The 24,779-nt window shown below is 36.6% G+C and overlaps 3 protein-coding genes across 3 annotated transcripts; all 3 read right to left on the reverse strand.

Moving 5' to 3' along the window:
- Positions 1 to 100: 100 nt before the first annotated feature.
- On the reverse strand, positions 101 to 1,820 carry LOC149383657 (bidirectional sugar transporter SWEET5-like). The gene is made up of 6 exons (XM_089627869.1): positions 1,778 to 1,820; positions 1,653 to 1,689; positions 1,347 to 1,563; positions 1,069 to 1,230; positions 858 to 977; positions 101 to 241 (listed from the first exon to the last, which is right to left on the reverse strand). Exons 1-6 carry the CDS (start codon positions 1,818 to 1,820, stop codon positions 101 to 103), a joined length of 720 nt encoding a protein of 239 aa, XP_089483995.1.
- Positions 1,821 to 10,316: 8,496 nt separating this feature from the next.
- Positions 10,317 to 12,700, reverse strand: LOC149383658 (U-box domain-containing protein 19-like). Its single transcript, XM_089628982.1, has one exon. It carries the CDS (start codon positions 12,624 to 12,626, stop codon positions 10,551 to 10,553), a length of 2,076 nt encoding a protein of 691 aa, XP_089485108.1. The 5' UTR covers positions 12,627 to 12,700; the 3' UTR covers positions 10,317 to 10,550.
- Positions 12,701 to 19,325: 6,625 nt separating this feature from the next.
- Positions 19,326 to 24,072, reverse strand: LOC149383659 (aldehyde dehydrogenase family 2 member B4, mitochondrial-like). The gene is made up of 11 exons (XM_089629586.1): positions 23,826 to 24,072; positions 23,387 to 23,512; positions 23,163 to 23,305; positions 22,929 to 23,082; positions 22,318 to 22,547; positions 21,703 to 21,792; positions 20,817 to 20,990; positions 20,605 to 20,742; positions 20,392 to 20,529; positions 20,179 to 20,240; positions 19,326 to 19,779 (listed from the first exon to the last, which is right to left on the reverse strand). Exons 1-11 carry the CDS (start codon positions 23,911 to 23,913, stop codon positions 19,506 to 19,508), a joined length of 1,617 nt encoding a protein of 538 aa, XP_089485712.1. The 5' UTR covers positions 23,914 to 24,072; the 3' UTR covers positions 19,326 to 19,505.
- Between the last annotated feature and the right edge of the window lie 707 nt (positions 24,073 to 24,779).

Here is a 24,779-nt window from a genome sequence, read left to right on the forward strand (position 1 = left end):
ATAAAATAAAATTTAATTAGAATTAGAAGAATTTGCATAAATATCAGAGCTCATTTAGAGCTAAGATATTGCTCAAATATCAATCCTAAATTAATTAAGATCAAACAACGTTAGAGAGTTGGATTTCAGAGGTTGGCTTGTCATGATCATCATCATCCTCGTCCCACTTAGTGGTCTTGTAATACGTGGCATATAGGACCAATTGAAATAACCCAGAAAGTGTGCCCAAACCATTTGGAATCTGCAAAAATTAAATCAACACAAGAAATGAGTTATTTCTTATTTACTTATATAATCATTTTAGCAAATTATCATCTTGATTTGGTACACATGAGTAATATAATACCAAGTATAAGGCAAAGAAAATAGAAAGGAAGGAAAATTGGCAGAAATAGAAAATGAGAGGAATATAAAATAATTTTCTCTCTCCTCGTGTTGTGAAGTGTAGTAGAAAAAATAAAACATATGATTAATGATAGTTATCCTTTTATCCAACTATTTTTTTTACCTTAAAATATATTGTGTAAGATCTCAGTTTCACTTTTTCACGATTTCAATTGTAATGAATGAAAAAGGGATAAAAATGTTGGTTAAAAGACCTAACTTTTTCCATTCTAATTTTTCATTTTATTAATTTTTTCTCTTTCTTAAAAACAAGTAGATTCATATTTTCCACAATTATTTCCCTCAAACAATTCCTTTCACTCTCATTTTGCATGTAAACTTACTCCAATGCGGAAAACAAAAACTGTGATTTTTTTTGGAGTTTTTATATATATGAAAGAGGTCAAGATTAATATATATATATATATATATATATATATATATATATGTATATGTATTAATCCTTAAATTACCAAAATGTAGGGGTCAAATTTAAGGAGAGCATAGATAGCCCAGACGATTCCATTGAGAAAGTTAGCCAGTGAGAGAGAGAACGGCATGTACTTCACACTCTTTGTTTTGATGACCATACGCTGCAATAAATTAAAAAAAAAATTAATTACTTAATTAATGTGTACGCTTTCAAGATTATCACTGATAATCATATGCAAAAAAATACATTACCATGACTGTCAACGGCGAAGCGTACATAAGTATAGTGAAGAGTACACAAACTATTCCAACAACGAAAGATCGTTTCTTTGTGTCATGGAAGAATTGGATTGTTATGAAGGCTATGGCCGCCAATAGCACAGCTTCAATCACAAGAACAATTGAGATTTTTTTCTGTCAAAATATTAAAAAAAGAAATATCATTTTAATTAGATAATAACAAAGGGTTAAAAAATTTCTTGAAATAATTTAATTATTTAACCATTTTTTTTAATGAAAATTTTACGTACGCGTTTTGGCCAGGGAGAGAAGCAAAAAAATATTGCGACGAAAACAAGTTCGATGAAGAATCCCGTGCCGTTGATCGTGATCACGAGGAGACAATCTGGATGGACGATCGGAAGGCCGTACAACGTCCATATTGCGCAATTGAGTAGGGTTGCGAGGTACGGATAGGGTTGGAATTCCTTCACGGATTTCTCTTTCCATATCGTCACGAATGTAGGTCTGCAAATTAATTCGTTAATTTTTATTACGTATATAAAAAAATTGGAAAATATAAAAGAAAAAGAGGTAAAGATTAATAGGGATGTTACATGGGGGAGAGAAATAGCCCCAAAGAAATTACATTTCCTGAGGAACAAAAGAACAGATTTAAATATAGTATGTAGCAAAATTCAAATGGTAGAAAAAATAATAATTGTAACGTTGTATTACTAACCAATAATTCCTACGATTTCTCTTATTTCTTCGGTTGGAACCATTGTTGCTATTTTACGTAGATTCTTAAAGATCTATAAGCCCAATGAAAGATGGAGAATTTATAGGGAAATCAGTAGAAGAAACGTCATGCTTTAACTAGATTATGACTTAGTGAAGTAGGCATAAGTATAGGTATTTTTGGATGATTTATACCTATTCTTCCTCGAGACTTTTAATAAGACATAACGAACTACGACCAATAGAATATATATATATATATATATATATATATATATATATATATATATATATATATTATATTTAGATTTTAGAGGAAATGTCATAGTTACGAACGATTAGGGGAACGTGTGTTGGAGTTGGACTCTTGGAAAATATAGTTTTCAATTATTTGTTTAATTTATCGGCTAAATTTACGAAGTGAGAAAATGCTTTCCGAAATAAAGTCAATTTTTTACTAGCTATTTATTTGTAACTATAAATGATACTTGATTAAATAAATTGGAGATAAAATGATAACTAATGGAGTCTAAGTTACTGTACGACTTTCTTGTTCCTTTTCTAACGAAGTGTTTTGGGCCTCAGGTTTTGAATGAGTTGGGCTTGATAATCCAATTCACACATGGCCTAAGAGTGAGGAGGGGCAATACAAGTTAGCTCATCTCCGGTTGGTCGAGCTTAGTCCGGTCAACTTGAAAGACGTCAAACGTCGCATCATTTTTGTTGGACGTTGTCAAACGTCCATATGCAAGTTTTTAGCTATATTAGTTTAGTTTTTATGTAATTAATATTTATTATAGATAATAACAGTCTGTTACATATTAATTAGGATAGTTTGTTTGTTTCACAAAGTCAGCCCTGTTTGTTAAGTATTTTCAGCGATATTTACTTGTACTCAGCCTATAAAAGGCAACACATATCAGCAATAAAATCACTCAATTACTTCTCTCCATATCACGCTTATCAGCTTTTATTATGGTATCAGAGCAGTAATCTCTTCTTCCTACGATTTTATTCTAAAACGTTATCAAAATTGTAGGCCTTTTTTTATCGTCATCTTAATTATCAGTTTATTGTCTCCTCTTATAATCGCTGCTTTTTCTATTAGCAGCAATTTTTTATTTATTTTGTCTGTTGCTTTTCTATTAGCAACAATTCCATATCAGACTATTGCTTTAGCAATTTTCTTTCCTTCTCAACAATATATACGGTCACAGCCTGTATTTTCTTTCCATATTAGACTATTGCTTTAGCAATTCTATATATGTATACTGTCTTCTTATGTACTCATATATAATTGCTGCTAATTAAAGCAATCCTAATATAACAATCTCTAGCATCACAGACTACTTAATTCCATATATATCGATATTGTTTTTTTAATATCAATCGTTCAAATTGTTTCACTATCAACAAAGATTCATAAGTCTATTATCATTCTCACGTATTTTTTTTCTCTTTCTCAGGATACACAAGCAATGTCTCTGTACTCTATCCACCATTCTGACAGCCCTTCCACGGTGCTTGTGACTCCTCTGCTGACGGGAGATAACTATGGATCATGGAGCCGCGCTATCACAATGGCGCTTCGTGCAAAAAACAAACTCGGTTTTGTGGATGGCTGTATTTCAGCTTCAACGGAGGAAGAAGACCTTGCTAATTGGCGCCGATGTAACGATCTAGTTAGTAGCTGGATCCTCAATTCTGTGATGCCGGAGATCCGCCCGAGCATTCTATATGCTGAAACTGCAGCACAAATCTGGAACGATCTCAATGATCGTTTTAATCAGTCCAACGCTCCAAAAATTTATCAATTGAAGCAATTGATCTCTGCTCATAAGCAAGAAGGTATGTCCGTATCTTCTTATTATACCCAACTGAAGTCCTTTTGGGATGAGCTCGGTTCTATCATTCCTCTACATGCTTGTATTTGTGGGAATGCAAAATCTATCATTGAGCAGCAACATCAAGACCAAGCGATGGAATTTCTCCAAGGTCTCCATGACAACTTCACGGCTATTCGAAGCCAGATTCTCTTAATGGAGCCCTTTCCTTCTACCCAGCGCATCTACAATCTCGTGCGTCAAGAAGAGAAGCAACAAGAAATCAATATGCGTTCAACACCATCAATTGATTCTGCAGCCTTAGTTGCTCCAAAAAATATGTCCCGTCCCTCAGGAAAAAAGGCCACGTCCGTATTGTGAGCACTGCAACAAGCACGGACACACACTAGCAACCTGTTTCCAGATCCACGGCTTCCCCGACAAAAGGACCACGAAACAAGCTTCCGCTCACTACGCTGGAGAATCTGCCTCAACTCATTCCGCTGGAAATTTGACTACCGAGCAATACAACAAACTTCTAGCCCTCCTTGCAACTGAGAATTCTACCGAGCCATCGGTTCATCTCACAGGTAATGTACTCTCTTATTCTCCACCTATTTGGATTATAGATTCTGGTGCGTCTAACCACATAAGTTCATCAATATCGTATTTCTCTTCTTATGTTGCTATTAATACCAAAATATCTGTTCAATTACCCGATGGATCTTATGTATATGTCACTCATATTGGGACAGTCATTCATTCCCCAAATCTGATTCTCACGAATGTCTTTTACATTCCTTCGTTCAAATTTAATTTGTTATCTGTCTCACAATTATCAAAATCGTCTAATTGTGAGATTATTTTCTCTTCTTCTGGTTGTCTATTTCAGGACCGAACAACGAAGACGACGATTGGTCGGGGTAGAACTCACAATGGACTTTATCATTTCGATGCTCGTTTTATTTCAAATTCTGCTTTTCATTCCCAAATTTGTAATAAGTTCGATTTATGGCATTCACGCCTCGGACACCCTTCTAATTCTCGTTTTCAATTTCTAGTTAAAAATAATGCAAGTATTGTTGCTAATAAGAATTTTCTTTGTGATGTATGTCCTCGTGCAAAACAATCACGTCTCTCATTTCCTAATAGTACATCTGTTTCTTCTCATTGTTTTGAATTAATTCATGTTGATATTTGGGGCCCTTTTTCAATACCATCCAATAATGGCTCAAGATATTTTTTAACAATTGTCGACGACTTCTCAAGATGTACATGGATATACTTAATGAAAAATAAATCTGAAACATTTTATATGTTAACCCATTTTTTTAATCAAATCAATCGGTCTTTCAATAGAAGGATTATGAAAATCAATCATGGTAATGGTGGTATGTTCTTACCACAACTTCAAACAATCAGATCCGATAATGGAACCGAATTTCTTTCCAAACAAATTCAATCTTGGTTTCATGATAATGGAATCATTCATCAACGTAGCTGTGTCGCGACACCACAACAAAATGGCATAGTCGAACGTAAACATCGTCACTTACTCGATGTCGCTCGTTCTTTACGCTTTCAAGCAAATTTACCTCTCTCTTTTTGGGGTGAATGTATCTTGACAGCTGCTTATCTCATTAATAAATTACCAACTCCATTGCTCAAATATCAATCACCTCATCAAATCCTTATCGGACACGCTCCATCATATTCATCTCTTCGTGTTTTTGGATGCTTATGTTTCGCTAAAAATATGCATCCGCAACATAAGTTTGATTCTCGTGCCAAAGCCGGAATTTTTGTTGGGTACCATTTTGGCCAAAAAGGATACCGAATATACGATCCATCAACAAAAAATATTTATGTTTCACGAGATGTAATTTTCCATGAACATGTTTTTCCCTTCCAAGACGTAGCATCCAAATCGTCTGATAACATACTCGGCATCACCCCACTTGATGATAATTGTGATATCTCTCCATCACCACCAAACACCGACTCTTCATCCACGTCTTTAGAGCCTAATAATCGTGCTCTCAATCAGCCAGCTTCTTCTCATCTTGGAGAATCTAGCGTTTCTCAAACAAACATTCACACTCGTCCTAATCGTGAACGCCATCCACCTCGTCACCTAAGTGATTACGTTTGCACTAATGTATCAATAGTGACAAAATTTCCTTTAGCAAATTATTTCTCTTTGTCACGATATTCTCCCTCTCATCGAGTGTTTCTTTCCAAAATCATCGATCACTCAGAACCACAGTCTTATTCACATGCCATGAAATCTAATGATTGGCGCGATGCTATGGCGAAAGAAATAAAGGCACTTGAATCGAATAACACGTGGTCTATATGCTCTCTTCCACCTGATAAAAATGCAATTGGGTGTAAATGGGTTTACAAAATCAAATACCGTGCTGATGGTAATATTGAACGATATAAGGCACGTTTGGTAGCTAAAGGCTACACTCAAATCGAAGGTGTGGACTTTCATGATACTTTTGCTCCAGTAGCCAAACTTGTCACTGTTCGTCTTTTACTTTCTATTGCATCCATTAAGAATTGGTCTCTTCACCAACTCGACGTGAACAATGCTTTTCTCCAAGGAGATCTTGATGAGGAAGTATACATGAAACTCCCTCCTGGTTTTTCAAAGTTCAACAAAGACAAAGTTTGTAAGCTAAATAAATCGATTTACGGCTTAAAACAAGCTTCTCGTCAATGGTTCTCCAAATTTTCCTCTACTCTAATTCAATGTGGTTTTATCCAATCCATTTCTGACTATAGTCTATTCACTTACAATCGTGATGACATTTCAGTTTTTATTCTCGTTTATGTTGATGATATCATTATTACCGGCAACAATGACAACATGATATCTAAAATGAAAACATTCCTTGCCAATTCATTTTCAATCAAAGACCTTGGACCTCTCCGATATTTTCTTGGAATTGAAGTCTCTCGGTCTAAACAAGGTATATTTCTTTGCCAACGAAAATATACACTTGATATCCTCTCTGATTCCGGACAGATTGGCTCTCGTCCATCCCCTTTTCCTATGGAACAAAATCTTAAATTACGGCCAACTGATGGAACACCTTTGTCTGATCCTACAGTTTATCGCCGCCTCGTAGGACGTCTTCTATATCTTATCGTTACACGCCCTGATATTCAATATTCTGTCAACACACTAAGTCAATTCATGCAAAATCCTCATTCTACTCATCTTGATGCAGCACATCGTGTTCTGCGCTACTTAAAAGGATCTGTTGGTATTGGACTCTTCCTTTCTGCTATCAGCTCCATTTCTTTATCCGGCTATGCTGACTCTAATTGGGCTGGTTGTCCGACAACACGTCGTTCGACCACTGGTTATTTTACCATGTTAGGCTCTAGTCCGATCTCGTGGAAAACTAAGAAACAATCAACTGTCTCACGCTCTTCTGCTGAAGCGGAATATCACTCGCTTTCATCCCTCACTTCAGAGATACTTTGGCTGCGGTATCTTCTTCGGGATCTTGGTATTTGTCATGACCATCCAATTCCTATATATTGCGACAATCAAGCGGCTATTCACATTGCTCAGAATCCTGTCTTTCACGAACGAACTAAACATATCGAAATTGACTGTCATTTTGTTCGTGAAAAAATTCAGAAAGGTATCATCTGTACCGCCTACCTACGTTCTTGCGACCAATTAGCAGACATCTTCACCAAACCGCTCGGCGCCGATAATTTTCGTAGACTACTTTGCAAGTTGGGTGTTCTTGACATCTCAATCCCAGCTCCAACTTGACGAGGGGTGTTGGACGTTGTCAAACGTCCATATGCAAGTTTTTAGCTATATTAGTTTAGTTTTTATGTAATTAATATTTATTATAGATAATAACAGTCACATATTAATTAGGATAGTTTGTTTGTTTCACAAAGTCAGCCCTGTTTGTTAAGTATTTTCAGCGATATTTACTTGTACTCAGCCTATAAAAGGCAACACATATCAACAATAAAATCACTCAATTACTTCTCTCCATATCACGCTTATCAACTTTTATTAATTTTGAATCAAGGAGACACGTGTCGCGAGGTTGATGAAAGATGACGGATTAACTATGAGGTGTCCTACACAATACACACAGTGCAGAGCTCCATGGGGTTACTCCAATAACCTTGTAACAATTTTTTTTTATTAGTGAAGGGTTGATGTACCTTATAAATATTTTTCGTTCATAATTTTATTTATTTATTTTTACTTAGTACCCTTCAGAATTCTTATGTGCAATAAAATATTACAATGAAAGTAATTAATGACTAAAATTGGGCTCGTACATGATCAGCTTTTCTTGTGGAATTTGCTGTTGAAGTCACAACAACAACATATTATTTCATTTGTATCACAAATGAGTCTAAATTGCATTCGTGTCTTTTTTTTTTTTGCATATTTGTCACATATACAATGTCTTAATTACCCTTCTATTTTATATCCAACAAGAATCCATATTCACACTCAAACCCTAATCTCTCATCAAATTCCCTCCCAAACCCTAATATTTCTAGCTCAAGCTCCGACCACCGCGCCGATCGCCGCTCCGACGAGGCCACCGCCGCCGTAACCCTCGTCGGAGTCGAGGCGCTTCAGATTATCGATTTCTTCTTCTAGTCTACTTTTGTTTTGTAAATATTTAACTGTGATTCTACTTTCTTTTTTAGTCTACTTTTGTTTTGTAAATATTTAACGCTGGTTCTACTTTAAGGGTATTTTGGTTTAATAATAAATAAGAGTGACTTACTTGCAACACGTTTTTTGGTGGTGACATAGATGCAATTTTGTTCATAAGAAGTGACTTTGGTGCAAATCTCTCGCTTTTCTTTTGCAGTGTGTATCAAAATTGCATTTTATATTAGTATGCGTAGTTTTAGCTATTGTCTTTGATGACCTAGCTAGTGGCTCCACGGCTTTGCCAATGGCAGTGAGTTGCTAGCTAGTGGCTCCACGGCTTTGCCAATGGCATTGAGTTGATTTTCCATGGGAGGTGGCCCCTTCACATGGTATCAAATGGATGACAGGGGGTCCGTAGGAAAGGGCCTAGCTTATGGTGCCTAAAATAAAAACACTTATTTGTGCACGGCTCATTTTCTCTTTCCATTTGGTTTCAACAAAGAATTAAATAAGGTTTCGGCCTTTATAGACCTCTTCATTTTCACATAATTGTTATTATCATAGTTATATATGACATTAGCGGGATTAGTTAATAGTGCAAGCAAGTTAAATTTTTTGTATAAAAAATTAAGCATTTTTTAATTATTGGTGATTTTTTTTTTTTTTTGGGCCTAAAGCCATGACTTTATTTTTTTTTAAGGATGAGTTGGACCTAATCGTAATATTTCTTATTTATATTATTCTTTTTTTTATCATTGAGTGAATCGAACGAGAATTTAAGCTATAAAAATAAATTTAAATTTCGTTTTCTTTTTTAGAAACATAAAATTGTTTGAGACGGATTCTCATGTTAAGATAGAATTGCCAGCTGAAAGAAAATAGTAAGCTAAATTAAAATAGATATAAACAAAAAATTTCCGAAACAAAATATATTTCTTCTTTAATTTAAGACCTAGAGGTCCTAGACATATGGCATGAATGATGTCAAAAGACCAAACCTCTAAACTTAAGTGGCAGGTGTGTCAGTTCAAATATGTTCACTTTTCAACAACACTCTCGTGAAAGAGTATAGATCCATATTAATAAGTTAAGACCTTGAATATGTAATTGATATATTGCACAGACAGACACAGCAAAAAGCCCACTTGCCACCTATCTATGCCACTTCAATTCCGTTTCCTTTAACTTTAACCCCAGGGAAAAAAAATAAACTAAAAAATTCACATGCCAAAAAAAAACAGGGCTTCATTTTTTTTTTTTTTTTTTTTCACAATAAAAGAAACCAAAGAAATCTCTTGAATAGCAGGCAAAAATTGTTTTTTGTAGCCTTTTGGCCATTTGGGTTTCTAATTTTTTATTTATTCTTCTTCTAGGAATTATGGTAATGGAGGTTATGATCTCCGTGATACTGTTTTTTGTGGCAATTGGAGTTCTGGGGGCGATTCATCTCTGCATAATTGCCAGTAGAGCCTCCGGGGAAAATCAAGGTGTTGTTGATGATGATGATCAAAGACGAGAGAATGTTGTTGGTAATATTGATGGGACAAACAGAAAGATGTCAATTGAGGAGTTGAAGATGATTCCTTGCTTTGATTACGTGGCATCGGAGAAAGGTACGGACTGTGCTGTTTGCTTGGAGAGCTTCAAGGGCGGTGAAAAATGTAGATTATTGCCTTATTGTAATCACACCTTTCACTCTCACTGCATAGACTCATGGTTGTTGAAAACCCCAATTTGTCCAATTTGTAGAACTTGTTCTAACCCTTCAACAAAGGCTGTGTGGAATTGAACCGCCAAATTTAGATTAGTCCTAATTTGGTGTATAATTTCTGAGTTTTTTTTTCCTTCCTGAAATTTTAATTTATTTGAATTCGGCAACATATAACTTTCTGTATGAATAATATAGCAGATCAATTTTTGCTGTATTTATGCTGTATTTTATTTACTAAAAACTGGTAGTTCTTAGTGAAACTTACATCGACTTTTCAAGCATGAATAAAACAAAAAAGTCAAAAAGTAATAACCTTTAAAACGATTACTAAACAGTGATACATATATAGCAATCAATTATATCACATCTTTATTTAACTTTTTTTTTTCTTACATAAAAGAATCAAGATCCAACGTATATTATCTTACAAGTGTGTATATATGCCTACATGTATCTACTATATGCTTTTGATTATGAATAACATGAACCTAAAACTAAAGTGAAACTATATCAGCTCTTTAAAAAAAACAGAGCCAACAAGAATACTCACGAGAGATAGAGAGAGTATAATATTTACTTTCTACCATGCTCGAACGGAAGACTGCTCACGAGAAAAACCCACTTGCGAAGAAGAAGAAGAGCTCATCGTCGCTTCTCTAAACCTGTGAAGAATCTTTATGAGGCACCGAGCTTTATTCGAAGCAATCTGTGTCCCGTCGGTGATCACCGAGTAAAGCAAGCCCATCACCGTCTGATCCTTCGCCAGAACCGCCGTGACTTTATCACCCTCGACATTGTTGCAGAGAGAGAGCAAAACCGAGACGCAATACTCCTTTGAGGCTCTCGAATTCGAGCCCCTCAGAACCGCCTTGATCTTGGCGACCGACGATTCCTCGGCGGCCACGGCCTCGGCGCCGTCTCGGGTCTCGGCCAGGGCCGAGAGCAGCGCCAGCGAGTCGGTCGAGGCCTCCGGCTTGTACGGGAAAGTCAACGCGTTGACCAGCGGCGCGACGGCGCCGGCGCGGAGGACTGCGGCGGCGTTGGCGGGGTGGTGGGAGACGAGGGCGTGGATTGCCACGGCGGCGTTTTTTCTGCCGCAGGGCGTCCCGGAGCGGAGGAGCTCGGCGAGGGCGGGGATGGCGCGGCGGTGATCTCCGATGAGGCGAGAGTTTTCCGGCGACGAGGCGGCGAGGTAGAACGTGGCGGCGGCGGCGATCTGTTTTGATTCCGGCGACTGGCCGCGGTCAAGGAGCGAGAGGATCGGACCGAGCCCGCCGCTCTCGACGATCAAGACCCGCCCGGTCGGGTCTTTGGAGAGTCTCAGCAGCGCCGCCGCAGCGTTCTCCTCCGCCGCCGCCGTGTCGTCGCCACCGCCGGAGAGGAGGTTTAACAGGGGAGCCACCGCACCGGCATCGACGAGGATCGATCGGAGGAGCGCGCTGGACTTCGTGGCGAGGCGGATTTCGAGGGCGGCTTTGTTCTTCGCGGCGGTGGAGCCGAAGACGAGCCGTCGGACGAGGAATGAGGCGAGGACGTTCGCGGCCCCGCGGCTGTGGACTTGAGTTTGGGTTTTTCGGGTCGGTTTTGGGGTTATCGTAGCGCCGTTTTCTTCGCAGAAGTTGTGGATTAGGCGGCGGATAGTCGAGTTTTGGATGAGCTCCGTGGTTACTAGTTTTTCTCCGGTTTTGGGACACTTTGTGTTGCCGGATTTTAGCCATTTCTGGATCGAGACTCGGTCGTAGGTTTGTCCGGTGGAGACTGTGACCGGATCGGTCATTATCTCAAGGGAGATCGGGCACCGGAATTCCAATGGATTCAGGCACCGGAAAGCTTCCGTGATGTTGGTTCCTCTGCGTCTGGGAGAGTCGGAGAGTTCGCGGCTCCGGCGCCAATCGGATTCTTCGAAGATCGCCGCTCTGGAGTAGCTCATTAGACCTGAGAGCGCGCTCAGGAGAGGAATCTCTCGCTCGCCGCAATCCGAGGCTTCGAATTCGATTTCCTCTTCCAAGAACCTGACTTCCTCGTTGCAATCCATCCAGGTTTTGATTCCGAGGTAATCCAGGACTCTCTTCACGGATCGGAATCTCGGTTCGATTTTTCTCTCTAGCTGAGAGATTATAGAGAATACCTGGTCTGCAAATATTTCGTCTTCGCGATCGTGCTTGAATTTCGCTCTCCACGACTGTTCGCCGACGAGTTCGACGAGCTCCACCACTTCCGCTTCCAATCCGGCCGATCTCAGCGGCATTACGTCGATCGCCGTCGCGACTGACCTCGCGAAAACCCTAAACTGCGACGCGGCGATCTCGCTCTTCGCCAGGAGCCAAACCCTAGCTCCGCCGTGACAGAGGTCTTCGAGGAGGAATCGGAGCCTCTGGAGCGCCAAGTGAAGCTCGGAGAGGCAGAGAACCGCCGTGTCGGACAATCCGGCTGCGATGGCCTCCTCGAAGAAAATCCGGAGGAGACTCACCGTTCTTATTGCTTCTCCGGCGTTCCGTCGCTGCGTCGGAAAGGAATGAGATCGGAATCGCCGGATTTCGTCGGAGAGAGATATCAGAGATGAGAGGAGAGTTGAAGGAGAGATTCCCTCGCAAGGGTGAACCGCCGGGAAGGAGAGAACTCGGCGATCCGTCGTTCGGTGAGGCTTTTGAATCATCGGAAAACAAATTTGGAGGGAAAAGTGAGAGAAACCTTGTAGTTCCTTCCGTCTCCGTTTTCCTTGGAACTTAAGTCAGTACTTATAATAACAGATATTTGTGCGTGGATATATTGTGATATTACGTGGACGATGATTGAGTGACACCTGGAAGTAACACGTGGAAGTAAATCGTTGGTCTTTGGAAGTTTCCCGGCTAGCCTTTTGGGTACTGTTTCGGATTGTACGGAAGCAATGCAGTGTAGTGTAGTGTATATTTATTTTTTTGGCCGTGGGAGTGAAGCGCGTGGGCCCACTTGACCGACTTGGACACGTGGTCGATTCATAGAGTGCCTCGTTGCCTGGGTCGATGGGTAACGGCACACAGTTTGATGTTTTGATTTGTTCCTAGTCAGCAATATTGACCTTTTGATTTATGGTTTGTAAAATACATGTATCTTTTGCAGTTTTATTTATTTATTTTTTAATAGTTTTTATGGTGAAGATACATGTATTTTAAGGATGATGTAAATAAAAGGGGCTTCTTCACTAAAATACATGTATCCTTTTTTTATTTTGAGTAAACCATCATCCTTAATTAAAAGGGGCCTCTTCACTAAAATATATTGAATAAAATAAAACAGAGTAGAATTAGAACACATTTAAACAAAATTCACAACTTAAAACAATTATGGAAAGTAGATATTTACAACCCTTATTACAATATTGATTAGCCTTCTCACGTTGTACTAAATTATTGTAGACAAAATTCTTGTAGTTATCTTAGTTAAAGATGTAGCAGAGAATACTAAAAATTCATTTATCAGGTTGGAGATTCAAATCTAATGATTGTACATACAACAGGTTTGGATAAATCAAGTAAATTTGAATTATTGAAACATCTAACAAAAAATAATAAAACACGCATGAAGATGAAGAAATATCAAGCAATGCCTTAAAATAATAGCGAATCTCTATCTAAACTTTTTACTCCAGTCAAAAGATACCGCTAATTGCTGGCTCGAGCTGAGAGCATTTCGTAGAAGGCAGTGATCCAAAAAAGAACGAAATCTAATTTTTTTTAGTGAGGGATGGAAAGAGAATTTATCATATTTGGCATCAAACATGTTATTTTATATTTAGTGTGATAATATTTTTTTTCTTCGTGTATGTACTTTCTATATATATTCATTTGAGAAAATTTAACTTTTTTTTTCCCTTTTCGAATAAGTTTTCAATCGAAGAACAAAGCAAATAGTTCCTTGTATACTACTCATTTTAAACTTGTAGCTGAATTAAATTTTATTCAATTTAGTTGTGTGTTTGCCTTCAGATGAAAGTTGTACTAATGCAAGTGTGTCAAGTTAACAAATGAAACGTATATATCTATATTTTGCACGAACTATTTGCCATGATGAATAAAACAAAGAAACTAATGTAACGAAGCTACACACGTAAAGAGCCTACGCCACAATTACACTTATTATCGAAAGCAAGTTTGGAAAACTTTGCCGACAAATTATATCAATTTAAATATCTTTGGCGAGTATGATAAAACAAGTAAAATGAAAAGACAAAACACCAAATTCATTTAATTTCTAGATTGTTCTTCTATTTTTTATATTTTTGTTCGTCATGCCATCGAGATTATGAGGTGTCAATAACGGTCATAATCATTGAACACGCGTATCTTAATCTCATTAGGCACTCGTTTCTTTCAGCTCAATCAGCTTTGATTAATCTGAACGACGATTGGTATAATCAATATAATTAACTAATTGTGGTCAAATAAAGATACCAACCAACGGAAAATACTTATTTTCTATTAACGGAACCGTTATTTCGATTGACGTAAAGGGGTAGTATTACGTGGACCATTAGTTGCATGCCATTTGTGTAGTAAACACGCGTTAATAATATCTTTCGTTAGATATATGTCACTCAGATATATACAGTATTACTTATTTTATATTTACACAACAATGTGTTTAGGAAAGTAGGTCATGGTGTGTTCTTTCTAGGAAATACATAACTCATTTCTTTGTTCTTCCTTTTATTTGGTGTTCGTGAGGATAAGAGATAAGAATAACATACAATAAAACAAAATTTATTAGATCTTGATCACGTATATATGACACATTTCATGTAGACTCTGATAGAGATCTAATCCGTAGAAATAAATATAGCAGCAACTAGGATAGAGTTTAGGACCCAACTTTTAGTTAAAAAAAAAAAAAAACCCACGCTTCTTATTACAAAGTATATAAAGGAGTAATGGACAAATAGTTTAAAAAAGCTTCTACACGTATATTTATAAAAGATCATTATATATATTTCGTTAATACGTGTTGTTAGCAAATAAAACGACAACCATGTGTTTGACTGACAACCGAAAGCTAATCCCATTAAATGTAAATGGATTTATCAGGGCAAACATGACATGGTGTACTTTGCTTGACACTCAAAATAAGCCCAGATATTTGATATTTCTATTTCGCCGGGTTCCCATAACTAAAAGTAAGCAAATATAGTGAATAGTCAAAAGTATTTAGCACAAGCAACCCGCCAAAATTAACTCTATATCCATGAATGACACTAGTTTTAGTTCAGAGAATAAAAAAGGGGAAACTTTGACTAGGGAGAAGAAAGTAGGAAGTCAACTATATTGTATATTTGTAGGTTATGTGGGATTATTGACAGCCTTAGTTAACATTTTTTTTAACTATTTTTCGTACATTCATAATATATAATTAAGAATTAATTACATTTTTGGTCCCTCAACTATGTCATCAGTAACAAGTTGGACCTCGAACAAAAAAATCTGTAGCGTTGCCCCATCATGATAGTAACTGTTTTGCATTTAGCCCTTCTGTTATATATGACGTTAAAATAGCCAGTATTTGACCACGTGCTTATCACGTGTTGGGCAAGAAAAAGGAAATTATGATTTTGCCCATTCAACTCTAGTTTTAAATGATTTTATTTTCTTTTCTTATTTTCTTTTATGTACATGTGTACGTGTAACCCAGATAAGAAAAAATCTTTTTGTACATGAATGTAAAATGATGAACTTTTAGTAGTGTTGATCAGCGAAAATAAAACGCAAAAACGTATGCAAAACCGAAGAGCAAATCTCATAAATGATTGTGAAATGAAGAAAATTTGATGGAATTCGTTCCCGTGATTTTCTTTGCAGTTAGGGGAATTATCTTCACTGCATTTTGTCGAACACTTGGGCGACATTCTTAACCATCTTGGAATTCTTCACCATCATGGCTGCACGAATCCCGTCCTGGAATTCTTCACCATCTCGGACCTATTCCAGGACTTCGTCTTCCAAATGTGTGACTGATAAGACAAAGAACAGCACATAAGAGTAAGACTCCACAACTGTGTGGTGGTGGATCTAATCTTCGCTCAGACCGACGAAAAAAAAGACTGTACAGACTAGAATAAAAAACAGAGTATCCCTTTATGAGTAAAAGGCCCTGATTTGTTGTTTTTTTTCTTCAAGATCTTGTAATGAATTTGGAATCAAGCCAGATGTACAGAAAAAAAAAACGAAATAGAAATCATAAGTAGCGTAAACAAATTTAAAAGAAAAAAAACATAAAGTTAACTCCGTAAAATTGGATCGAGAAGTAGAAAAACAAATGAAACTTGATTGAATCTGCATCGCATCCGTACTCGAACCTAGGAGCGGTAGAGATCGGTCTCATCATAGCTAGTGATAATCTCGGCGACGAACTACCTTGTCGGACTGAAATGGCCTCTCTCTCTCGGAAACAGCGACTTCGCGTCGTCGGTGTTCGGTCCACCGCATTCTCTCCCCTCCTCCTTTGTCGCCCTTCCTAGGCTTCGCGATGCTACTGATCGAGATTGGTTTCTTGTTCGGTCTTGGTTAAGTATGCGAATCGTTGATTTCGTGGTTATAAATTCAATTTATTTTTCTCTACACACATATTTTTTGTTGTTGTTGTTGTTGTGACAGGTAAGGTAAGGTTGAAGGATGAGAGAGAGAGAGAGAGAGAGAGAGAGAGAGAGAGAGAGAGAGAGAGAGAGAGAGAGAGAGAGAGGACATTTTCTTTTTGTTTTTTATTTTAGTTTTTAAACCAAGTTTACTGTATTACCCTTTTTTGTCCGAGGCAAGTGGTCAAAACGCCGGCTATTTTGACACCAAATAACAGAAGGGCTAAATACAAAACAGTGACAATCATGATGGGGCAACGCTGCAGATTTTTTTGTTCGGGGTCCAACTTGTTACAGGTGACATATTTGAGGGGTCAAAAATGTAATTAATTCTATAATTAATTTACATTCAATATCATTTCCCCTATTTAAGGGATAATTTGCCCCCCTTAAGCAACCATGAGAGAGGGATGTCCTTCAAAAAAAAAAAAAAAACCATGAGAGAGAGTGCAATACAAGTTAATCCTTGAGAGTACAGATTAAATTAACATCAAATTATGCATTTTACACTTTCAACACATTTCTTTATTTTATCTATATGAAATCTTCACCTTAAGTGTTCTTTTTTATTTTGAATGTTTTATTTTATATTTTAGCATTCATTGATGGTGATTTTTTCTTTCAACAATAAGTAAATTGGTAATTGGAATTAAATATCGACATTAAAAGTTCTTGTTAAGAAAAACATATAATTATGTTTCCTCGCGGAAACCAAAATACTTGTGTATACATCAAAATTTTTTATTATATGTATTTTTTATTTCTTCTTCTTCTTTTTTTTTTTTTGGGCATTTATATGGCTTTTGAAATTATATGAGTTTTATATCTTGACATTTATTTATTTAATTTTTTTATTCACTTCTTGAAAGGACGGCGGATACAACGAGTCTAGTCTATTTCACATTTTGTGCTTCCAATAACGTCCAAATTCCTGAATCATGGCTATCGCTTATTCAATTAATGATGACCAAGAACAAAATTGTTTAGACCGAACAATTAAGCATTATAGCATTTCAAGCAGAACCACATGGTACCGGAATTGAAATTTCCAGTGTGCATCAGAATCGGAAATTGCATTTCGATTGTTAACGGAATTGAAATTTCCGGCTTCCTTCCGACACTGTTAATAAGAATAATTATTTTTGGATAATAAGATATATTTTAATTTTTTTATAAAATGTTATTTCTTTTATTCCGAGAATAACAGTATTGAAAATAAATGGAAGGAAGCTTCGGTTCCGGTTTAGCGGAAATTCCAGTTCTTAATGACCAGAAACATTCCTTCCGTTAAATATAAGAATTTCCGGTTATTAGAGGTGGAACTTCTGTAATGTATCGTTGCTTAAGATTAGCTCGGATTAGAGACCTTTAAATTCATTTCAAGATGTATAGCATTGTTATGATTTATGACGAAGTTTTTATTTCTTCGTAATCGGGGTGACGGTGATTGGTTTTATATATAGGGTAGCTTGATTACAGTGCATTTGATGATCTTTGGTAAAAATAAAATAGGCATGCGTTTAAAAAAAATTAAATAAAAGTCTAATTTTTCCTTCTAAAATTTGATGCATTGTATTTTAATTAACTACGGTTAATTAAAAATATACCACGTATAATAAGTAAGCCTTCAGTTGTGCCAAAATAATCGTTCCGTTGATGATGACTTCGTGTGGATTATAAATTTATTAAAAATAGTGGTTTGAATCACAATATACATTTTTTTTAGGGTAAGGATATATCATTTATTAAATTTTGAAAATTGTGAACATTAACTTCATAAGACATTGGATTTTTATTGTTATTATTCTTATCATTGGTATTACATTTATAATTTTATTTTGCTTGCTTGCATGTATTTATGGAGATTATGGGACAATCAATTTTCACATTTTTCATTGTAGTTATTTTGTTAAATTTGTAATATTTGCAAGTTTGAGAATTACTTGAATCGTTGATCTAATTTGTTCATCAATTTTCATTCGTGTAAAATGGTAAATTTATTAAATCTTATGTTGTGCTCTTTAATTGTGTTTTTTTTCTTCTTCTTTTGTTTCTGGGGTTCTCCCTTGGAATTGTACAAATACAAACTCGTGAACGCTTACAATGAGTTTGACTTGGATCTAACTTTGAAATCAATTTACTTCTGATCCGATGAACGTCTATATAATTGGACTACATCCTCAGTATAGTCACTATGAATTTAGATTAGCATTAATTATTAGCTCTCTATCATAAGATGTAATCATGTGAATCGTAACGTGACACATAAGTGCTTTTCTTATTTCCTTTTATACAAGCTAGCAGATATATGGTTGTAGGGAGTGGTCCCATTCATAAAAATGAATGACTATATAGTATACCATCACTTTCTTATAAACAAATCATTGAAAATTAATAATTGAAAATACTCTTATTTATTTTGTTGATGACGAAAATTGCCGTAATAATTCTCAAGCACAACCAACATTTTGCAAACGAACAAATAAATTTTGAAGGTGATGATGATATATGAGAAGCATAGTGAATAGAGAGCGTCCCTTTTTTTTCATTTCTTCATTTCTTTTTTTTAAGTGTTTCATTTCTTTGATCGTTGGTTGATCAATCAGATTCACGATTAGCAGTTGTATACTAATAAACTTCAAGTTCTTGAGTATAATATATTTTCAGAAGCTCAAAATGTTATATAGGTAACGTATTTAAGGCCTAATTTCCTATTACCACTCAAATAGAAGAGTTTACGAACAAGGAATATTCTTAGTTGTCAATAAACTGATATCATATATATCATTATTGATTAAAAAAACAAAAAGACTTCAAATCGTTTCAAACATTATGCAAAAAAAAAAAACCTTTATTCGATTACCAATATATCTGGAGCAACTCAAAGAGCCCCTAGCTAGACTTGCGCTGTTTTTATTTGTGTTTGTTCTTTCACAACCATGTGGGGGACTTCAAAGAGGTAACAACTGCCTTGACCTGCAAGTAAGCGTTGAGGCTGTAAATGCCCTTTTCGCGGCCGATACCGCTCATCTTGTAGCCTCCGAATGGGATCGCGGCATCGAAAACATCAAAGCAGTTGACCCAAACCGTACCGGCCCTCAGAGCCCTCGTCAGAGTGTTCGCCGTGTCGATGTTCTTCGTGAAAACCCCGGCCGCCAGTCCGTACCTCGTTGCGTTTGCCCTCTTAATCACATCGCCGATGTCACTAAATATTGAAAGGAAGAATAATATTTAAAAAAAAAAGAGGCTCTTATGATAACTCAAGTTTTGATATATAACCAATTTTTGGTAAATTTTAAGTAAATAGCCACGAGATTTCATTTACAAAGCCAAAAAGATGTTAATAATTGTAAATAGTCGTTAATAATTGTCAATAATCATTACACTCTAAGGGCATAAATGAAATGCTAAAACCGCACAAACATACTACATCACCATGATGGTTATTTATATAAAATTTACAAAAGATTGATTATTTAGCAAATCTCCAAAATTTTGTGGCTTAATTACATTATATTTTGAAATAAAAATCCTGATTTAAAAATTTTCTCGTAATGGAACTTTTTCGAGTTTGTTTGACAGAAATATCTGTTGATAAACTTACTTGAACTTCAAAATAGTTTGGACCGGCCCAAAGATCTCGTCTTTCGCGATCAACATGTCGTCCTGATCATCGTTTGAAAGGAAGACCAAGGATTAGTGTGAATGTAAAATAATTTGATTTATCTTTTTTTGAGTATGAAAGCTTATCAAAGGGGGTCCATAGTTAAACTGAATATTTCAATCGATCTCTAATCGTGAGCCGAGTTTATCAAACCTGAACATTAGAGAAAACAGTCGGTTGGATATAGTAGCCTTTGGAGCCGAATCTATCGCCGCCGCATTCGAGCGTCGCGTTGCTTTCGATCCCCGATCTTATGTACTTCAGAATCTTATTAAACTGCTCCGAATCGATCTGCAGTTTTTTTTTACGCATACATAAATAGTTCTATTTTATTCGAATAGTTTTTTTCTTCTTCGTATTGTGTACCTGAGGCCCTTGTTCAACACCCTTCTTGAAGTTGTCGCCGACAACGCGACTCATAGCTCGTGCCTTTGATTTCTCTATGAACTCGTCGTAGACACGCTCGTGCACGAAAGTACGTGATCCCGCGCAGCAACACTGACCCTGTGTTTGAATCCAAATCCAAATGATTAGCAGAGAGTATGATTTGTAATTGGATTGGATTGGATTCGACTAACCTGATTGAAGAAGAGGGCGAAATGGGCGAGCTCGACGGCCTTGTCGATATCGGCGTCCTCGCACACTATGAAAGGCGATTTGCCTCCGAGCTCGAGCGTCACAGACTTCAGATTGCTTCTCGCAGCGAGTTCGAGCACGATCTTCCCGGTTTCCGTTGAGCCAGTGAAAGCTATCTGCAATGTTCCCCACAACTCATAACTAGTTCGTCATTCAAGTTGGATAAAAAAAATAATATCCATGATTTTAGATTTGCAGGACGTTCCAGAAGTTCGCTCTCTCGCAAAGGAATTTATTCGCTCTCTCCAAATTTTCTCTTAATTCACATGCCTCACTTATAGCGTTTGGGCCAGAATTTGAACTTAGGGGGAATATTTGATGAAAATCTATAATAATTTGAATTTTTCAGGGGTGGGTAAGAATTTTATCTTTTTTTTTATTTATTTTTTTTTCCCGGGGCAATATGAAAAAAAAACTTGGGAAGGACATATGCCGTCCCTAGTCCTCACCTGTCTCCGCCCTTACTCACTTAAACCATAATCTCTCCCATTTAACAATGGGTCCATTAGGAAAATAGTCAACATAAACGTTTGACATTGCTAAATAGCCAAGATAAATCTTAGGTAAATAACCACTTTCAAACCTAAATGTTAAGTAAATAGCCACTTTTATATACCAAACGTTGGCTATTTAGCTAAGATTTATGTCTGAAAGTGACTATTTACCTAAAATTTACCAAATGTTCGTTATTTAGCAATGTCAAACGTTTAAGTTAGCTATTTTCCTAATTTTCTGTTTAACAATTCACCTAACTATTTTTTTTTCACTCCCTAACAATCTAGTAATAATTATAGTATCTTAATTTCTAAAATCCTAACAAAATAGTACCTTGTCCACATCCATATGACTGGCAAGCGCTGCTCCTGCGGTCGGCCCGAAACCAGAAACAATGTTAAGAACGCCTGGGGGAAGGCCCGCCTATCACCAAGACCAAAAAAAAGTCAAAAGTCAAGCCAAGTCAAACTAACGAGGAGAAATTCCACGGATAGCTTTTTAGCTTATTCCAAGGATATTGTCATGCAAATACCTCCATAAATACCGTTTATATGTGTATATATATATAATTGGACTATAATGACCTCTTATTCTAAAGGAGAAATTATACAAAACAGCCATTTGAAACTTATTGATTAGCAAAATAGTCAAAATTTCAACTTTTTTGCAAAGTAGTCAAATTTACATTTTCAAAATTTTTTTTACAGCAAGATTAAATTTTTTTACGATTATTATAAGTAATTTATCGCTTTCAAATAAATTACTCTTGTGGTAAAAAAAAAATTTGAAATCAGATTACTGCACATTTTGACTGTTTTACTAAATTAAGACAAACTTTGGTTATTTTGTAAATTCATAAGTTTAAATTGGCTATTTAGCTACATCAGCCTATTCCAAATGAAACTTTAAGCATTACTGAGGAACGGAACCGAATTATAGAGGCGTCACCTCGAGGAGTAGGTTTCCGACGTAAAGAGCAGAGAGAGGGGTTTGCTCGGCGGTCTTGAGGACAATGGTGTTGCCGCAAGCCAAGGCGGGGCCCACCTTCCAAGCGAGCATGAGGAGCGGGAAGTTCCAAGGGACGATCTGCCCCGCCACCCCGATCGGCTCGTGCAGTGTCACCACTTGGTGATTGCTATCCGCCGGCATCGTCATCCCGTGGATCTTGTCCGCCCACCCTACCAAATATACAACAAACCATCATGAAATTAATCTCATTCTACAAAGACCAACAAACCAAACATTTTTTTTTTTTTTTTTTTTACGTTTTTTTCCTCGTATTTTTTCCCTGAAAGCTTACAGATTAGCCTCCCTAGAAAATAATTTCACTTTAACCCCCCTAAGTTTAGAGTCCAACTCCGTGTCCCTGACTTGTACATACATTCAAACGGTAGACAGTTATTTTCCTTATTATTTACAGTTTTTTTTTTTTCGTTTTACATTTTTTTCAATTTCAAAAACTTATATTTGTGGAAGATTTTGGGACTCGAAGTCGAAATTCTTGGAATGAGCATAAAAAATTCAAAAAAGAAAAAGAAAGATGGGTTGCCCTCACTCACCGGCATAGTAGCGAAAGAGGCGGGCGAGGGACGGGACCTCGGCCGTGCGAGCCTGGTCGAAAGTCTTCCCGCTATTCCACGCCTCGAGGGCCGAGAGCTCGTCGTTGTGCTTATCCACTAGATCCGCGAACCGAAGCAGTATTCGCGATCGCTCCTGAAAAAAAAAGGCATTAATTATAGCAATCTAGCCCATCTGCAACTTTTTTTTTTTTTAGTATATGAATATGATCTTACATATGCAGTCATTCTGGGCCATGGTCCCTCGTCGAAGGCCTTGCGAGCCGCGGCCACAGCTCGGTCGATGTCCTCCGCGTCGCCTTCAGCCACATTGGCAATCACTTCCTCGGTCCGAGGGTCGTACGTTGGGAATGTTTTTCCTGATTTTTTTTTTTAAAGTACTCCTCAAAACATGAATTTTATCTTTATTTATATATTTGGTTAGGTATAATAATATATACCTGAGGCTGAGTCAACAAAACGGCCATTGATGAGGTTCTTGGTGAATGAGATTTGGACTGGTGGAGCTATTGGCTCTTCAAGCGCTGTGGCTGTGCTGAACTTGCTTATTCTGTTCCCTGCACTTCCTGTTCATTTTTTTACATATTTTAATTTCACCATTAATATATATATTATATAACAGAAGCGGGTTTAAAAACGACTGATTTTTTGCGATCACGAAAGATGAGAAACGTCATATTTCACTGAAAGAGGGGAAAATATGATTAATATGATTATATTTATTCATTGGTTTCATCGAACAACAAGATAATAATCAATAAGAACATGGTGAAAAACAAGATAAACTAAGCCCATGTAGTTGATGATGAACAAAACTCAGAAAACAGTGTGGTCTGTAAAACATCAAGAGAGAGAGAGAGAGTATTTTTCTTCACTTACCAAGTGAGCGAAGCAGAGAAAGAGAGCCCAAAGACGAAGAAGAAGAAACAGAGCGAGAGAGCAGAGAAGAAATTCTCCGAGCAGCCATGACTCACGAACCAACAAACAAACAAACACAGGAAAAATGAAGAAGCGAAATAAAGTCTCAAAGGCTTATCTTCTTAGTGAAAGAAAATCGACAGAAAAGGAAATATAGAAAAACAAAAAAAGAGTAACAGTCTTCTGATTTATCGCCCAATATAAAAAAAATAAAAAAATAAAGGTTTGAAACTTTTGTTTTCGTGTGGGAGCTCTTTTTCTCTGTTTTTTCTCCAAGTGGAAACAATTGCAAGCATCATTGGCTCCACCTAGGCGCCAAAAAACAAAAATCATGATTAAAATAATAATATTTATTTTTTTAGTATTTGGATTAATGCTTGCGTAAAGGAAAAGTAAAGAGGCTGTGATGGCGATTTTTTCGGATTACCAATCCCCCATGCTGCTCTGTTTTTGCTTGACAAAACATATATTCAAATTTTGTGTGTCATTAAAATCCAAATGGGTTTTGCTATCCTCAAAATGTTTTGATAATATTTTTACAGTGATTTTATGCATAAATATTGTATTTAATTGAGTTATGCTAGCAGCTACTTATTTATTGCAAAAATGATTTTTTAATTGACTATATTATGAGAGTTGTAGACTTCTATATATCTACTTTTTATGTTTTTCTCTTATAAAATAGCGCCAATTTAAATGTCATGTTTACCATATAAATAGTCACTAAGCTCATTAAATCAATTACAGATGACCAAAAAATACTTCATTTAATCTGCAAACATACAGTGGTACCTAGGATAACCTAGTGGTAATTCCACATCACCTCCTGTGTGGAGTTCGTGGGTTTAATCCCTAAAAAATAAAAAATAAAATAAAAACTGCAAACATACATATCCAACCTTTTTTTTAGTAACA

Source organism: Urtica dioica, chromosome 10 (genome assembly GCF_054948205.1).
Source record: "Urtica dioica subsp. dioica isolate 48M chromosome 10, U.dioica_male_clone48M_v1_H2, whole genome shotgun sequence".
NCBI lineage: Eukaryota > Viridiplantae > Streptophyta > Magnoliopsida > Rosales > Urticaceae > Urtica > Urtica dioica.

Coding starts and splice junctions, on each gene's coding strand:
- LOC149383657 (XM_089627869.1), bottom strand. CDS start 1,820: ATGGTTCCAACCGAAGAAATAAGAGAAATCGTAGGAATTATTG. Junction 1,690..1,777: donor AGAAATCGTAGGAATTATTG/GTTAGTAATACA, acceptor TTTGTTCCTCAG/GAAATGTAATTTCTTTGGGG. Junction 1,231..1,346: donor TCTCTCCCTGGCCAAAACGC/GTACGTAAAATT, acceptor ATATTTTGACAG/AAAAAAATCTCAATTGTTCT.
- LOC149383658 (XM_089628982.1), bottom strand. CDS start 12,626: ATGATTCAAAAGCCTCACCGAACGACGGATCGCCGAGTTCTCTCCTTC.
- LOC149383659 (XM_089629586.1), bottom strand. CDS start 23,913: ATGGCTGCTCGGAGAATTTCTTCTCTGCTCTCTCGCTCTGTTTCTTCT. Junction 20,991..21,702: donor GTCATATGGATGTGGACAAG/GTACTATTTTGT, acceptor GGAACATTGCAG/ATAGCTTTCACTGGCTCAAC. Junction 20,241..20,391: donor CTGTTTTCTCTAATGTTCAG/GTTTGATAAACT, acceptor AACGATGATCAG/GACGACATGTTGATCGCGAA.